The 16,328-nt window shown below is 35.1% G+C and overlaps 4 protein-coding genes across 7 annotated transcripts in view; 3 read left to right on the forward strand and 1 right to left on the reverse strand.

The window, feature by feature from the left end:
- Window positions 1-240: 240 nt before the first annotated feature.
- On the forward strand, window positions 241-6,177 carry LOC118268776 (replication factor C subunit 5). The gene is made up of 8 exons (XM_035583435.2): window positions 241-408; window positions 530-594; window positions 672-799; window positions 885-1,047; window positions 4,497-4,656; window positions 4,823-5,037; window positions 5,629-5,706; window positions 5,884-6,177. The coding sequence occupies exons 1-8, from the start codon at window positions 374-376 to the stop codon at window positions 6,045-6,047; spliced, it is 1,008 nt and encodes a 335-aa protein (XP_035439328.1). The 5' UTR covers window positions 241-373; the 3' UTR covers window positions 6,048-6,177.
- LOC118268789 (ras-related protein Rab-28-like) lies at window positions 1,737-4,353 on the forward strand. The gene is made up of 4 exons (XM_035583453.2): window positions 1,737-2,763; window positions 3,076-3,258; window positions 3,449-3,682; window positions 4,109-4,353. Exons 1-4 carry the CDS (start codon window positions 2,686-2,688, stop codon window positions 4,331-4,333), a joined length of 720 nt encoding a protein of 239 aa, XP_035439346.2. The 5' UTR covers window positions 1,737-2,685; the 3' UTR covers window positions 4,334-4,353.
- Window positions 6,171-16,328, reverse strand: part of LOC118268763 (carboxypeptidase M) — a 70,943-nt gene continuing 60,785 nt past the window's right edge. For 2 of the 4 annotated variants that reach the window (XM_050698570.1, XM_050698568.1), the window contains exons 2-12: window positions 16,095-16,197; window positions 15,406-15,567; window positions 15,057-15,190; window positions 14,205-14,341; window positions 13,753-13,940; window positions 13,300-13,329; window positions 13,021-13,197; window positions 12,688-12,806; window positions 10,573-10,749; window positions 10,124-10,216; window positions 6,171-7,128 (exon numbers count right to left, since the gene is read on the reverse strand). In XM_050698570.1, coding sequence (XP_050554527.1) covers window positions 6,994-7,128; window positions 10,124-10,216; window positions 10,573-10,749; window positions 12,688-12,806; window positions 13,021-13,197; window positions 13,300-13,329; window positions 13,753-13,940; window positions 14,205-14,341; window positions 15,057-15,190; window positions 15,406-15,567; window positions 16,095-16,197 — 1,455 coding nt within the window. In that variant the 3' untranslated portion in view covers window positions 6,171-6,993. Of the gene's footprint in view, window positions 7,129-9,057; window positions 9,828-10,123; window positions 10,217-10,572; window positions 10,750-12,687; window positions 12,807-13,020; window positions 13,198-13,299; window positions 13,330-13,752; window positions 13,941-14,204; window positions 14,342-15,056; window positions 15,191-15,405; window positions 15,568-16,094; window positions 16,198-16,328 lie in introns of those variants that run through there. The other 2 variants (XM_050698571.1, XM_050698577.1) reach the window with 2 other exon arrangements.
- LOC118268791 (superoxide dismutase [Cu-Zn]) lies at window positions 11,524-12,295 on the forward strand. The gene has a single exon (XM_035583455.2). It carries the CDS (start codon window positions 11,595-11,597, stop codon window positions 12,213-12,215), a length of 621 nt encoding a protein of 206 aa, XP_035439348.2. The 5' UTR covers window positions 11,524-11,594; the 3' UTR covers window positions 12,216-12,295.

Consider the following 16,328-nt stretch of genomic DNA (forward strand, 5'->3'; position numbering starts at 1 on the left):
CAGTAGTCATTATTCTGGATAACGGCGCATTCCAATTACGGATCGTTAAATTTGCTTACGAGCCGTAGAATTTTGACATAAGCTCCATACAAAATGTGGTAACGATCCGTAGTTTATTGAATGCGCCGTAAGTCGCGGGCGACAACTAGTCAATACTAAAAATACTAGATTTTAAGACTAAGTTTGACAGTTAAAAACGTAGACAGGATTCTCTGCTTTGTCTATGATTAAATATACGAAATTTGGCGGGTGGTTTGACAATTTTGACATTTGACATAACGTTTTGTTGGTGTTGATGATTTTTTAAGGGTTTAACTTCTTTAATCTTTATTGAAGGTTTTTAAAGTTTAGGATAACATACATTGTTGAAAATATGACTGTAGGAGAAGTAAGCAAGAACTTACCATGGTCAGTATTAGTCCAGTGTTCGTAATACAATAATATACATAGCAAAACATGGTGCTATACCGGTTGTAGCTACAAATCAGTTTTATTTCAGCCTAAGTACCTAATTGATATCATGTTTCAGGGTCGAAAAATATCGTCCTTCAAAACTAGAAGAATTGATATCTCACGACGATATTATAAAAACAAGTAAGTTTGATTAATGACACAAATATAACTGTAGCAAGCATGTAATTACATTTCGTTATAATTGACTTGTTTTACAGTAAACCAGTTTATGAAGGAGAACCAACTACCTCATCTATTATTTTATGGCCCTCCTGGAACAGGAAAAACATCGACAATATTAGCTTGTGCCAGACAAATGTACACACCACAACAATTCAACTCAATGGTAAGGAATTTCATAGATTTAAGTTCTTTAAACGAAATATTTCTTTACGTACTTCTTTTACTAATGTTTTGCTTTAAATCCATAGGTTTTAGAATTAAATGCATCAGATGATCGTGGTATAGGCATAGTGAGGGGACAAATTCTAAGCTTTGCATCAACGAGAACAATATTCAAAGCAGGACCGAAACTGATAATATTGGATGAAGCAGATGCCATGACTAACGATGCACAAAATGCTCTCAGAAGAAGTAAGTTGTGTTGATCCTGTTTTTAACCCATCAAGTGTCTTATGCTCTGATGTTGGTGAATAAAATAGTCGTTTTTCAGACGGCCAATCATGCGGTGGTTAGGCCAGTCTCACTCTAATGGGTATTTGTATACCTTTGTTGTTAACCAACATACTCAGAGTCATTTAATGGTTAATTAACCCAATCCTTAGCAATTGTTTTTGATACAAAATTGTTACTGAGGATTAGGTTAATTATTCATTACAATGTCCCTGATCGTGGTAGTCAGCCTATTATTAAAAGGTTTAATTGAGGCTGAATAAACACCTGTTGTCTTGTGAATATTTATTTTTCACACGTATACTGGGTTACATGTTAAGTCGACCTAAATCCTTAAAGAAATTATAGTTTCCATCTTTTTTGACCAATTTGACTAGGGATCCCAAACACAAAAATCTAGGCGGACTAGTTGCTTTATAATTTTAAGCACTACATCCGCAGACTACTGGCTAACAGAGTCATGGTAGACAAAGGATTATTAAGTAAGATATTTTGAAAAAATTTGTGACAATTTTTTGCAAATGTATGATAAAATAGATTTAGAAAGGACATGAACTATTATTCTTTTACCATTGAAGCATTATTCGCAGAGCAATAGCTCCTAGCGATAGACCACTCTAGCTATCGGCGACGGGATTCTCAGATATAAACTTAAAAATAAAGACGCTTAAACAAATGATCAACTGTATGATTTGCTCGACAATATATCACAAATGAGGTTTCTACAAGGTGGGTCGCCGAGTACTCTTCAGTAGTGTTAGATAGTTACTAGACACTTATTATCCTAATAAGTAGTTTGGAAGAGGTAGACCTGTACTGTGGCCAGCCAGGAAAGCAGGCTATTCTTCATGAAAACGAGGAGAAAAGTATTTTGAATCATTAGTTACTGAGGGGCTCTAATTAAATTGCACAACTGGACCACTCCACGCCACTCTTTCGATCATTGAATTTGAATAGGTAGAAGCGAATATTTACTATGAATTGAGAGTAGTATGAAAACATCACATTATGTAACACCAGTATACTAAGATGAGCATATTAAGGAATTTGTGAGATACATTGGCGTATGTAGAGTGTCTGATAGATCCACCTCTTTTTTGGTTCAATTTTGACGACAGTTTTTAAATTGATACAAAATAAAGTTTAATTTAGTACACTTTCATATCATCTAATGTGATTACAGTGTAAATTGAACCTTACATGTATAATTGTCATAATAATCCATTTAATTTACTACTTGTTGATTTTATACATAACACCTATGTAATTAAATTAAAATATAAAGCTATACAAAAGTTGCTACCGTAATCCAGCAATCTTACGTCGTGCGTGAGAAACATTCGTTTCATTAGCACTCTTGCCTTAATGTGATTGCTTATAATGCGGTAATACACTCTCCTATATCAAGCTACAAGTAAAAGGTTGCCATGGTAATTTTAATGAAAACAAAGTAACTAAAGTGTGCCATAGATACCTACATACCTACATATCTACACAACGTTGAACTTACTTTCGAAGAGTTTGTTGTATTTTACGATGTAAGAATGTTTGTGATGAGTTTTGATTTAAAACAGTGTGTTGTCTAATGAGTCGGTTACAATGCATTATAATGAAGAGGATGTGGCTGACTCTAAAACAATCCAGATTGCTGTTCTCGGCGAACCTAAAACTGGAAAGGTAAGTCCGTACTTGAATATAAACTTTTCCAATGGTTCACGTAGTAGATTGAGTTAAAACGTGTTGTTGTATAAATTGTCTACCAATGCCAATGCATCCTGCGCTTCCTCTTACTAATCTTTAAAAATCGAGGTTCGCCGGATATAATTTGCAAATATGCGGTGCGCTTTAACTATATTCCGTTTAACATTACATTAGGCCACTTAGAAATACGCTTACTCAGTTACTTTTCAATTCAGAGTCTAAGAGAGGAAATATTTTTCATGTGATGAATGATGTTCTAGTTATGATAGAAATCTACTGGTTTTGTAGAGTTGCCTGTGCCATCGTTACTTGGGCGGCAATAGCATCGCTCCAGTGGGAGGCACGCAGGGTGCTGAGGTGATGGCAGGCCAGTGCATAGGACTGCGCCCCCCGGTGCCCCTACAACTGTGTGACGTCGCTGGCAACGCACTCCAGACGAACATGCTGGCCAACTACCTGTACGATTCTGATGTAAGACCTTGTCAAAATACATATACTTGATATACATAATCGATAGACGGACAGTATAACACCTATATTTTCTAGAACTACATAACAGAGTAGAAAACTTCAAATGTTGTGAATTGATCTTAAAACAATTGAATGGACTTAATTGCGCAGAAGTTAGATATCAAATTTGACCAATATTTTTTTGTTACAGATTATTTTATTTGTTTACGATCTTACAAACCTTGAAAGTTTCGATAAGTTAGCCATATGGATTCAGAGAGTGAAGGAGATATTTGAAATTGAAACGACTAAGCCACTGATGGCTCTGTTTGGCAATAAGTCTGATTTAGAACACCAGAGGGCTGTGAGACTATCTTGTGTACAAAAATTTGCATCCGAACATTTGTTGGAGACATTCAAAGGATCTGCAAGAACTGGGGAGATGGTAAGAACCATTTCAATAATTACAGTGTGAGAGATGGTTTATGGTTATAGCCATACAGATTGTTTGTTTAACTTAAATATAATGTTTACTGGATGTCTCTCCACCGTAAAGTACTATACCTAAACCAATATTTCATGGTATGTACTAGATCATCTACACTAATATTATAAAGCTGAAGAGTTTGTTTGTTTGATTGTTTGTTTGTTTGTTTGTTTGAACGCGCTAATCTCAGGAACTACTGGTCCGATTTTAATAATTCTTTTTGTTTTGGATAGCGGATTTATCGAGGAAGGTTATAGGCTATAAAACATCACGCTACGATTAATAGGAACCGAGTAGAGCGGGTGAAACCGCATGGAAGTAGCTATCTATTATACATAACTTTAGGTGACTTATAAATTAATTTTATTTTCTATTGCATTTTAGGTTAATAACACGTTCACTACGCTCGTTGCTCGCGTAATGGGTGTGAAGGTACATCGTTTACCGCCAGTCATTGTTGAGGGCAGGTCAGCACTACCGAAGGAACCTATTGCAAATGGACCCGCGTCCTCAGCTTACTCAGACCCCATGCAACCACTTATAATGAACAGGAAAGCTTTGAGAAGAATGCAACGGAAAGCATCGTCGACAATATGCAGCATACAATAAAACTATTTATTTAATACTTATATGGCTTTTCATTTCATATTTGTTTTGTGTTTACCTATGTTATGATGTTCATAATTTTGCCTAACTGGTAAATCATGTTATTACACCTATATTGTGTTGTTTCTAAATCTACAATATATTTGATGCATTCAAACTGTTTCAGTTATCGAGAAGTACACAGAGAACGTGCGTTTCTGCATAATCTGCAATTATTTGGGCAAAATAATACCAGCGCTGCAATCGAGATGTACTCGGTTCCGCTTCGCGCCATTACAGCAGAGTCAGATTGTACCACGATTGAAAGAAGTTGCTGCAGCTGAAAAGTAGGTGTCTACATTCAAACTTTATTTATTTTTATATTTTGATTTTCTACTAAAATACTAAAACATTTAAGACTGTTTTTCTCAATTTGAAAAAAAAAATTCTTGCTTAACAGTCATAGTTGTGCCTAACGACCATATTAAATCAAACTGTAATATTATTTTTCAGTGTGAAGTTATCTGAAGACGGTGTAAAAGCTTTGCTGGCTCTCTCGGGTGGAGACATGAGGAAAGTCCTGAACACCTTGCAGAGTACGTGGCTCGCTTACCGTGACGTCACTGAGGACAACGTCTATACTTGCGTGGGACACCCGCTCCGCTCTGACATTACAAAAATATTCAACTGGCTGCTCACTGAAAATGATTTCGCAGTTTGCTTCCAAAGTATCCTTTTTAACTTTTAAGAAAAGCGTCTAAATGTATAGAGTAAAATAAACGACCGAAGTATAATCAATAATTATAAGGCATTATTATATTAAAACCCTGGAGCTGACCAACTCTGCTACAAAACTTCCCAGGGGCTTAGATAGCTAATGTGTGAATGTTAATACACTCACGATTTGGATTAGGAATTTATACAATGTGATACGGGGTGAGACTTCTAACCCGTTAAGGCTGAGTTCTAAACGGCTGAACGACAAACGGTAGCTAATAACCTTGGCTAACTATTTCATTACTTTTTTTATATGTTTGATAATGTTTTGATGAGAAAAAAATCATTTGTGAATTATTTTTACCGAAAAAATCACTATTTTTCAATATTTTCAATTAGGGGTTCAACCCCCATATAATTTTTGGCGATAAAATTAGATGTAGTACTCAGCTTTAACGGGTTAGAAGTCCCAACCCTATCACATTGTATTAACAGTGCTTCTATGTTATGCAGTGGTGCTATGATACCTTCGTACAACCACGTTCAAAGTATGTATCATACTTAAAGGAATAAAAAGTAATTTCCTGAATGAATTTATGCAGATATTCAAGATCTCAAACTAGCAAAGGGATTGGCTCTCGGCGATATTTTGACTGAAGTACACACGATTATCCAAAGAGGTGAGTAATATAAATTAATATGCAGTTGCTAAATAGTAAGAAACAACCAATTATATGTAGTGTTATTGCACTTTGTTTCATTAATTCCATACCGGCCGTTTACGAACTTGCGCCTGCGTAAAGAATGTGTTCTTTACATTTCACCTCTAAGTTAAGTTACCTAATATTATTTTACAGTGAAATTACCAGCTGAAGTGTTGGTGTCTCTGCTTATCAAGATGTCGGATGCAGAGGCGCGGCTTGCCTCAGGTTGTAGCGAACGAATCGAGCTCGCTGCACTCATTGCGGCTTTCCAAATCGCTAGAGATCAAGTACAAATTGGCGATACCGAAACATCATAATTAAACTCAAAATCATGTCATCATATTATTGTTATTTAATGATACTCCTATTGTTAAAGTCATGTTTTACTATCTATCTTAGGTAATAGAGACATTATGGGAATAGATAATAAAACAAGAAGCTTTTAAATTTATAGTTTTTTATTTTATAATCTTATCTACTATTTTGTATTTACAGTTTCCTTATTAATAATACTAATATTTCTGAGATTTTGTTACAAATAAGTAGTTAGATACTTAAATGCGAAATTATGATCGTACTTTCATCTATTTTGCTCAATCACTTAGCATAATAATAAATAATTACGTAAATAAGAAGGGAACCTAATAAAGTTACTTCAACAGCTACACAGCACACAGCTACACTGTCTTAAACAGTTTTTAATCCAATTGCATTTAGTTATACTTGATAACAATAAGTCTTATGGAACGAATATTCAAATTATTTATAATCCAATCGGATCTAGTTATATCCAAAAACAATAAGTTTTATGGAACGAAATTTCAAATTCTATTTAATCCAATTGGATCTAGTTATATGCAATAATAATAAGTCTTACGGAACGAATTTTCGAATTCCTAAACTATGTTAAATAAGTACCTATTAAATGCACTACCTCTGTAGAAATACCTAAACGTGTAAACTTTCGTTCACGAATTCATCATGTTCTTATTCTGATCTATAACTACAAATATTTGTTTGTCTAATGTTGACGTGTTGACAATCAGGATACCTGATATTTCTTACTACTATACTTTATATATCTATACTTTAGACATTAGACATTTTGTGTTAATTAATTTATTCAGTTCGCCATCTTGGCCGTACAAACAATTTCTACTCTACTCCATGTAAATCAGTTGCTTGAAGTTGAACAATACTAACATTTGAAATAAATAAACGCGATTTAACTTATACGCCAGTATTAGGTGTATAACTTAGTGTTTATCCGAATATATTAGAAACTATGCTGTTAAAAGAGTTGCTGAGGGATGCGAAGATGCCGGGCGAAGCAGGGGGCGCCACGGGAACACGCGGAGGAAGCGCCACCGGCCGGTAGTAAGGCCCGCCATCTATGCGCTGTAATACCATAAAGTTAATTATTTTTTCTATCATTATGTTAATTGTTAATTTACATAACTGTGCCATTAAATCATTATAAGCGAAAAATAAATTCTTATTAGATATGTATGTATAACATTTTCAAATCAATTAACACAACTAATATACCTTTTTATTAACCTTTTGACCGCCAGAGCATAAACGCTTTGCCGTGCCCTCCACGCCGAGACACAAATTCAACGAAATAACCTTGAAAATATTAGGGATTCCAAAATGTTATCGATAAACCAAAGTGAGTAATAATTTTCGTCTGAATTTTTTTGAATAAACTGCTTATAACATAAAAAGAATATTTATTTAACCTAATCTCCCACTGTAATAAACTTAAGACCACATTAATAGCAACTGTCAATGAAATATCAACCTTTTGAGACACAAAAATACATATAAAATTGCAGCAAGTTACAGCACTATTATCTATCAGTTACGCGCCATTGGCATGTATACATGCCAATGGCGCGGGCAACTATCCATTTTTTTTAATCTCTCGTTTATGATTAGGGATGTAGTTAGCTGAATAATGTAACTTATCGAGTTCATTTATGTATTAGGTAATCAAATTTGAAAACTGCTAAATAGGTATCTATAATATCTATATAGGTATATAAAAAATCTGTAGATTTTAGTGATATTATTTATACACTTTCATATTCTTAAAATAGTTGCCTTGTATTTGTAAAATGTCACATGAAACTTAAAAATATAAAAAATCAACAATCGTATTTATTTATTATGCTCATTAACAGCCTTGTAATTGAAAAAGGTTACGTGAAACTTAAAAATATATAAAAATCAACAATTGTACCTATAAAACATTATGCTCACTAACAGTCTTGGAATTGTAAAATTTAAAACTAAATTGTATATTATCTATAATTATTATCAATAACAAAAATTTCTGATGTTGATAGTAACCTACAAAAATATTTTATAATTATCTAGAATGCGCAATAGTTCTTCTGTACTATAAACCTCTTCACTCGCCATTTTTGCAATTATAATGTAGGTACTAGATAAAATATTTTTTGCAACTTCCCCGCATTTAAAAACACGGCACGCGCTTACGACGTCACGAGTTTACCTTTTTTCTCAGAGACTAAGGTTATATATATACTTTTTAATAGTTATTACAAAAAATAAGCGAGTCATTTAGCTGAAGTTTTAATATTACTTGAATTACACTACATCACTAGTAGGCATGTATACATGCCATTGGCGCGAGAGAACATGCTTTTTTAGCCGATATTTAAGTTGTTTTTATCAATCAAATATTAGAATAACTATATTGCAATTTTGTTCACTGTGTACAATTATGTAATAACTGGGTATTCAGTTCTTAAGATACATCAATAAAACACGTGAAAGTAATGATTTAATGTGTTTATTTTGTTTTTCTCTGTGATCTGTTTCTTGGCATCTATAGATGTCGGTGGCGCACAGGGCACGCTTGCGCATGACATCTATACATGCCATTGGCGTTCAAAAGGTTAAAAATATAAGTAATATGTACGCCGTAAAAAGTACTTACCCAGTTATGTGTATTTACAATTTATTAAAATATATTTACAGTCACACCACACTGCAGTCTGACCAAACCAACAAACATGCATTTGGTTTTATACCACCAAAACCCGTAAATTACATAATGCATAAACTTACTCCTTTGTCCCATGCTATGTATCCAAACATTAAGGAGCGCTTTCGTACTATTACTATTTATTCTGTGCTATTACACGTTCATAAACTACCATAACCATTTAAGAAGTACCCACCTTATAATAAAAAACTGTCCCAATTGTTAGCACATAAATATTGGATACCCTAATAGAACAGTAGGTACCGAATTTAGGGGTAAGGTAAACTTATTATAAAAAAATTAACAATATATTATGTTTTTTCTTTATTGGTCTATTTTCTACTTATATGACTCACAAAATTACATTTTGCGTTTGTACTCTAGTAATAGGTTAGTTGACAATTTTCTGAATTTATTCCGATTCCTGGGTTGTTCTAACCATTGTAAACATTAACCACAACTTTAAATAAAGTTATCTCTAACAACATAAAAATATATTTTTTAACAATTTCTACCGCTGTATTTTATCTAATATACGTCTCTTGTACTAGTACCATATTGTATCTATAAACTAAACTAAAAATAACTATTTGAACAGATACCTGAACATATAACTTATGTGAGTCAACTACCCTATTGACATATGTATCACTACTAAGCAAGCAAGTCTATGGTACATATTATACATAAATATAACACTTCACTCTAAAAATTAGGGTGATGTTTGATTACAGGTACTTCGACGTTACAATTCATAAACTCTTGTACAGCGATTACACAAAACAAGCACTTACTGCGATCGCCGTCTATTGATTAAATGCAATAGGCAATTCTCATGCCATTAGAATAATTCTAGTCCGACTACTCGAATCAATCCATATAGATAATGTTCTAGGTACTAGAGAACCTACGAGAAGATGCGTGGTTGCATCGTTGATTGTACATAGTAAAGAGTCATTCAAAATCAGTCTTCAGGGAAAACAATAGCACCATCTTGGACAGGAGAGGTAGTTGCGGTAGGTAGGGATGTAGTCTTCACTGACGTACCTGATGGAACGCCTACCGCCTTCGATATGTAACCCTAAGGAGTTAGAAAAACTAAGTAATTGTTATCACGCCACCATTAATGCAACTATATAACAGATATATAATATTTACAATATATACCGAGGTACAGCAGGCATACTGAATTCTGAAATTCCTAGCCGTTCATTATATACTTACTCATTTTTTTTATAGGTTCTTTTTAGGATCGATTCTGATCGATTTGGTTGAGAGGTTGTTGACTTACGATTGTTTTATGTACCTAATTATGTATGTACAGGATATTTACAATGTATTTACATACGTGCATATACTTATTATGTGCCTACATACCTTAGCTGAATGTAGAGTGATATTCAATAAAGTGGGGTGGCTGTCTATGACGATGAACTCTACTTCTTGTGGAAGATATCCTTCGCCAGAAACCTGTAAGCGCAAAAATATGATTTATCCTACCTATCTCGATTTTTATTATATCATAAGCTAAAATGTAGTTATAAGTTTTATTAGGCGATAAGTGAAGCAAATTGAGTAGTAATTAGTATATAATATCTTCTAAAAATGCTAAGGGCGTGTGACAATTTGCAATTGTAAATGACCCTTAGAGTTTGAAGAGTTACGTGACAGATTGCACAATTCAATAATATCTCAGTTGGTTTCTAATCGTCTGCTAAGTACCTAAGTACCCACTCTAGTGTTTAGAACTGAATACAGAGTTACATATATAGGTATGTCTAGTTATTTATGATAGGTGGATATTAATAAACTAAGTTTTATCTTACATCAATCCTGTAGGTTCCGGGCAGAAGTATACGCCAGAACTCTCCATACTTGGTGGTGTGGTACGTGACGTCACGACCTTTCACTTTGATGGCGGCGCGTTCTACAGGGTTGCCATTCTCGTCCATCACGAAACCGTGCGCTCCACGATGCGCTTCGGCCAAGTACTTTATCAGGGACTGCAAGTAAATAACCGACAAAGTGTTTAGTAAATAGTCTATTATATATATAAAAATAAGTCGGGTTTTCCTTCCTGACGCTATAACTCCAGAACGCACGAACCGATTTCCACGAGTTTGCATTCGTTGGAAAGGTCTCGGGCACCGTGAGGTTTCTAGCAAAATTCAGGAAAAATTCAAGAGAAAAGCAGGAAAACAGGGAAAATCATTGGTGGCGAAACGACGTTCGCCGGGTTTGCTTGTTACTTATAAAATTTCGATGCTATACATTTGACCTGTTGTCCTGACTTAGTAATACATAATATTATATACCTAAGTGACAGTATTGCATCTACACGTTATATTTATATACTCGTACTTATATTCGCTATTGTATACTCAATGTATGTAAGTACTAAATAAGTATCAATTTTTTGGAGATAAGAATAGCTACAAAACAAATCAATTAAATATTTTGTTTATTATCTTATCTGACGGGGGTGGTATGTTTTGTTTAAGGATTAAAATAATATTTAAGATTTTGTTGTTTTTTAAATTTAAAATCAGATTTATCGGCGAGCTGGTAGCTGATTTAAATAAATTAGATCACTTTCGTCGTTTAAAAATTATTGATGAAGCTATCCTGACCATGACATGACCATGGATATGACGCTTATTAAAAATAATAACAAATTGTAAAGAAAACATTTTATATGTAGATAACAGGCTAAGACATTAAGTGTTAAACTATCTTATCTTTATCGGTATTTTAGACAGATAAGTGCACACTTTTAAGTTCATCTTCTGTTCGAAGTCAAACACACATCACCCTTCCACATACGCGAATAGACAGTTTTGTGTGCACAATGTTGGTCCTTTGGCTAAATATCATCGCAATAATTTGTGTCATACCCTACGCAAATGGAGAAGGAAGGGTTGCAATAGCGCATTTACAATCGCTAAAGTCAGTGACTGGTCAAATTCAATTTACGGAGACGGCAAAAGGGCTTCATGTCGAAGGAGTTATATTTGGTTTACCACCCGGTGCCTACGGGTTTCACGTTCACGAATTAGGAGATGTTGCACCTGGTTGCGACCAGGCGGGCCGGCACTTCAACCCTGAGGGATCCAACCACGGTGGCAGGAACTCCACCGTACGCCATGTCGGTGACCTCGGAAATGTAGTGTTCGTTAGCGAGCGAGCCGCTTATGCTACAGTAGACTTTGTAGATAGTCTATTGGCACTTCAAGGACGTAATAGTATATTGGGGCGCTCTTTGGTCTTGCATGAACAAACGGATGACCTAGGTTTGGGAGGAAACGCGACGTCTTTGACTACAGGTAACTCGGGGCCACGGATAGCATGTGGTGCTATTGGAATCAAATCACCTTATGACCCTTGGAATGCTGCTAGCTCTATGTCTCCGTCGATGCTACTATTTATCACATCTTTAACTTTATTTACTTTAAAATGGAAATTGTTGTAATAAGTATTTAATTTTAATAGACTGTAATCTGTAAACATACTTTAGTTTTTATATTTTAATAAAATGGTATTGTAAAGTAACTGTAATAATTTATTCAATACAAAACATTCATCAAACACCTAACTACCTACCTAAGACCTAATACTACCTATGTATGTATTACCAAAGTACAATATCTAGTATAAAAGAAATGGCACAAGAAGAATATTGTTTTTAGAAAAGGTACATTTTTAATACCACAAAATGGTAGTCTAGATAATGAAATTATTTTGGGAATGTTGAGTAGCTGTAGTTATCACTGATTAGCACATTTTAATCGACGTAATACGTATTAGCTGCTGATATGATAGTCGAGCCAAATGTGACAATCCGAAATAAAGACAAATAAGTACATATAAGTATGTACTACAGACACAGTTACCCATTACCTGCATACATTACATACTTAATTATTTAATGAAGGCTATGTTACCTGTTTGTTGTCTTGCCAGTACTTGGGTAGCTCGTGTGCCGGGGGATATTTGCAGCACGAGATTTCTAACGTAATCTCCATACATCCATGCCACAAGTAGTTGTAGTCCTGCATGCCGCCTGGAACCAAAACAATAGGTACTTTTTATTTTTATCATCACCTACTTATTATGGGTATAGAAAATAATACTAAAATAATAATCAATACAATACCACAGGCTAGGAAACAAAGTAGGTATTAAAATATGACATAAACATTGTAGTTAACGTAGCAGAGGTTCTGTTACTAGATATTTAGGTAACCAACCGGGTTTCCTCAAAATTATGGCCATACCTGTAAGAGGGTACCAAGCCGCTCCGTTAGTGATGCCTTTGTCGAACTTTGGCGAGCCTTGTTTGCAAGATACTCCGCGGGACATCTTGGCGTGGTTGTTGGAGTACACTAGCGACAGGTGACGGAACACATCGTCGTCCGGAGCGATCGAAGGCGTGTGCGCATAACTTTGGAAAACTGCATTCAAGCCACATGTTGAAAGAAAAAACAAATATTATTAATGACATTCATTCTGATGGAAAATAAATAGGAAAATATTTCTACAGTTGAATACGTCACCCGAACATAGAACTGATGATCTGCAAATTCCTGATATGCGTGAAAATTAAAAATGTATATTTAGGAAAGTTCCTTATTTGTGATGAATATTGTACGTAAAGCTACTTGTTTGATTTTAATAAACGCCTATTAGTTTTAAATTGTAAGTAGGTAAGTATTGTACTTCGTACGTCATATTGCAACCTCCGCTCCACTCTCTTAACGAATTGGGACTTTCTCCCAGGTACTAGTAGGTAATTTAGAGATGACAACAGGAAAACTCTAGTTCAGTACCTAGTTAACAGCATTAACGCACTAAATTACGAGTGGTTTACGAGAAAAAGAGTTGAGAGGTAATAATCCCATTAGGGCAGTTTTATACCTATTGCTTGTAATGATATGACCGGAAACACGCGACGCTGTCGATTATAGAACGCGATGGGAAACAATAATAAAAATGGAGTTGACAGTTACTGGCACTGGGCGTGTTGTCGAAGGGATATGATGCGACGAGAGCGCCACCGTGCAGTGACCCGGAGAGCACAAACTGGATCTTGCTAATCCACTCCTTGATGGCTTCAGTCTCCGGCTGAGGCTGCTTAGTGTTAGCCTTGAAGAAGTCTGGGAAGTTTCTGTTCAAGTCATAGCGACGAGCGTTATGCCTGAAATTAATACAATTGATAGTTAATTTCACAATCATCAACTTTGTAACAAAATTACATAACGTGAAAATTTCATAGTGACATTAAAGCTAGTTTAGTTAAATCGTTTAAAGCGGAGATTCAATGAAGTTTCATACCAACGAATATGTAGGTTAATCGCACACAATGCAATGCTATTTAGTTGGCACTATTTCCTATAGGTTATGTACATTTGTATTATGTAGTATAAAGTATTATAGTTCAGCAATGATGTATTAAAATTACCTTCCATAGGTGTTATCACATTGTCCTTCTTTCGAAATAGCGAAACCGTCTGGGTTCATGGACGGCATCAAATGGATTCTAGTATTGTCCAGCAACCATTTTATGTACGGGTCGGTGTCATAAGATGTCACGAGGTACTAAAAAAATAATATGGTAGTATGTTAAGTATGTATTTAAAATGCTTCTTCTATATTAATTTACTGATCTGCATCATAGACGGCCGTTCAAAAGGGGTAAGCCTAACTTCAATTCTCTGTATTAACTCGAAGGCTTAAATTACGCCTTGGAGGTAAAAATATACTCGCCCCTTTATTATATGAAAACCACTTAATTGTTCAAATACACCTTGAATCTAAATATCCGCTTAGGTACTTTGTAGGAAGTGACGAAACATGCTGTTACTTAATATCCTTAGGTACCACGTGGTCCCCTTAAATATGTATAATGTTTTACCGTGAAGGCCTAAATATCTACTTAGTACCTAAGAATGAAGATAATAACTCTCGGCTCTAACAATATTTCGAAATCGCCGATTCGTACAACTTGAAACATCAACGTTTAAAATATGCAAGCGATTAAATCAAGTCTTTCGTAATTGCTCGCAGTCAAAGACTAGAATATCTAGTAAACTATCCAAGACATGCTAAGTCTAGCTTATAATCCAGGTAGATATACTTAGGTAAGCTAGATTATTACTTGTTCTTTTAAGACTTTCTAGGTAAGGACTCTACATATTTACTAGCTAGCTATTTGTTATAAATATAACTTTAGTTGCTCCGTATTTGATCCGATACTGAATGCTGATTAAGATAAAGAAGTGGTCAGCTGTAAGTATTGGTTACAGCAACTTACTTGAATAAGATGTAGTAGTAGCTCGCGACCGACGGCTTCGTTTCCGTGAATGTTGCCGACGTACTTAACATCAGGTTTTCCAATCATGTGCTCGTATGGAGACGCGGACACCACCATCACCCATAGATCTCGGCCTAAAGTAAAATAAACTTTATTAGAAACAATATAGCTACAAGGTTCGGATCATCAAAAATGAGAGACATCAGAGACCCCTTTTATCAGTCTTACGTCGACTTCAGATGGAATGTATGTGATATACCTAATACCTATTGTATGTATTAGTAACAGATAGGTACCTACTGTAACTATTTTAACAATTTACCGGCTAGTCGATGACGCTAGTACCAACCTTGTACGGATTTCCCAATGGAATAAAGCGCTGTCAGGGCCGGGTATCTCGCAGACACGGATCGCAAGTATCTGGTCATTTGATCATGGTCGTGGTACCGGAATTCCAGATCTGGGCCATTCTCCCTGGACTCGACTTCACCCAAATTCGTTGACACTTCATCTGTTAAAGAAACATTCAATACATTCTCAGAAATAAGATGATGTAGTAGTCGACTACGTAACGAAAAGGAAAAAGATTCGTTGTGACTAAGTGGGAAAATCCCAACATATATTGTCAAAACATCTTCAAGAAATATCCAAGACCAGTTTTTGCAATTCTTATTCTCTTTTACCTGGCTTTTGTTTGTTGTTGTTTATACACATATGCTTATTACGCACATCTACAATTTATCAAAACTTATTCAAGTCTTTATTAAATTTTGTTATAGCTACTATAGTATGTATAATTTTTGATAAAGTGAGAATGATTGATGTAACAAACTCAACTAATAACTGTGATAGTTTTTGCCATAGTACCATTCCACTCGACAAATATAAAAGTCAGATCCAGTTTCTCACTTTGAGCTAAGGGTACCAAATTTTTACATAACATAATTAATGGTTATAATTTTCGCAGTTGCTTCACTCACGGGATTTACTTCGAAGATCGAGAAAAAGTTAATAGATACAGATTAATTTGCATCGTACCTGGATTATAAGTAGGGTCGGAGATAGACTGCGAACGTCCAGTTCCCAGAAAAGTCAGCAAAAGGCAAATGCGAGCTATACTCGCTTTCGTACCGCCAACCATCTGTAAAACAACAAGATAAAACGTCTGAGTATCACTTTTTTTATAACGAGGGAAACCTTGATAAGGCGTCTAACTTTTTGGGGAGAAAGACCGGTGGCCACCTTCAGCACCGATAAGGGCCACCGAGTCCT

Source organism: Spodoptera frugiperda, chromosome 2 (assembly GCF_023101765.2).
Source record: "Spodoptera frugiperda isolate SF20-4 chromosome 2, AGI-APGP_CSIRO_Sfru_2.0, whole genome shotgun sequence".
Taxonomy (NCBI): domain Eukaryota; kingdom Metazoa; phylum Arthropoda; class Insecta; order Lepidoptera; family Noctuidae; genus Spodoptera; species Spodoptera frugiperda.

What these genes read in the sequence shown, in the direction of transcription:
- LOC118268776 (XM_035583435.2), top strand. Translation starts at nt 374, where the DNA reads ATGACTGTAGGAGAAGTAAGCAAGAACTTACCATG. An exon ending in GTAAGCAAGAACTTACCATG is followed by an intron (nt 409 to 529) that starts GTCAGTATTAGT and finishes ATCATGTTTCAG; the next exon opens with GGTCGAAAAATATCGTCCTT. An exon ending in ACACACGATTATCCAAAGAG is followed by an intron (nt 5,707 to 5,883) that starts GTGAGTAATATA and finishes ATTATTTTACAG; the next exon opens with TGAAATTACCAGCTGAAGTG.
- LOC118268789 (XM_035583453.2), top strand. Translation starts at nt 2,686, where the DNA reads ATGCATTATAATGAAGAGGATGTGGCTGACTCTAAAACAATCCAGATT. An exon ending in GCGAACCTAAAACTGGAAAG is followed by an intron (nt 2,764 to 3,075) that starts GTAAGTCCGTAC and finishes CTGGTTTTGTAG; the next exon opens with AGTTGCCTGTGCCATCGTTA. An exon ending in CTGCAAGAACTGGGGAGATG is followed by an intron (nt 3,683 to 4,108) that starts GTAAGAACCATT and finishes ATTGCATTTTAG; the next exon opens with GTTAATAACACGTTCACTAC.
- LOC118268791 (XM_035583455.2), top strand. Translation starts at nt 11,595, where the DNA reads ATGTTGGTCCTTTGGCTAAATATCATCGCAATAATTTGTGTCATACCC.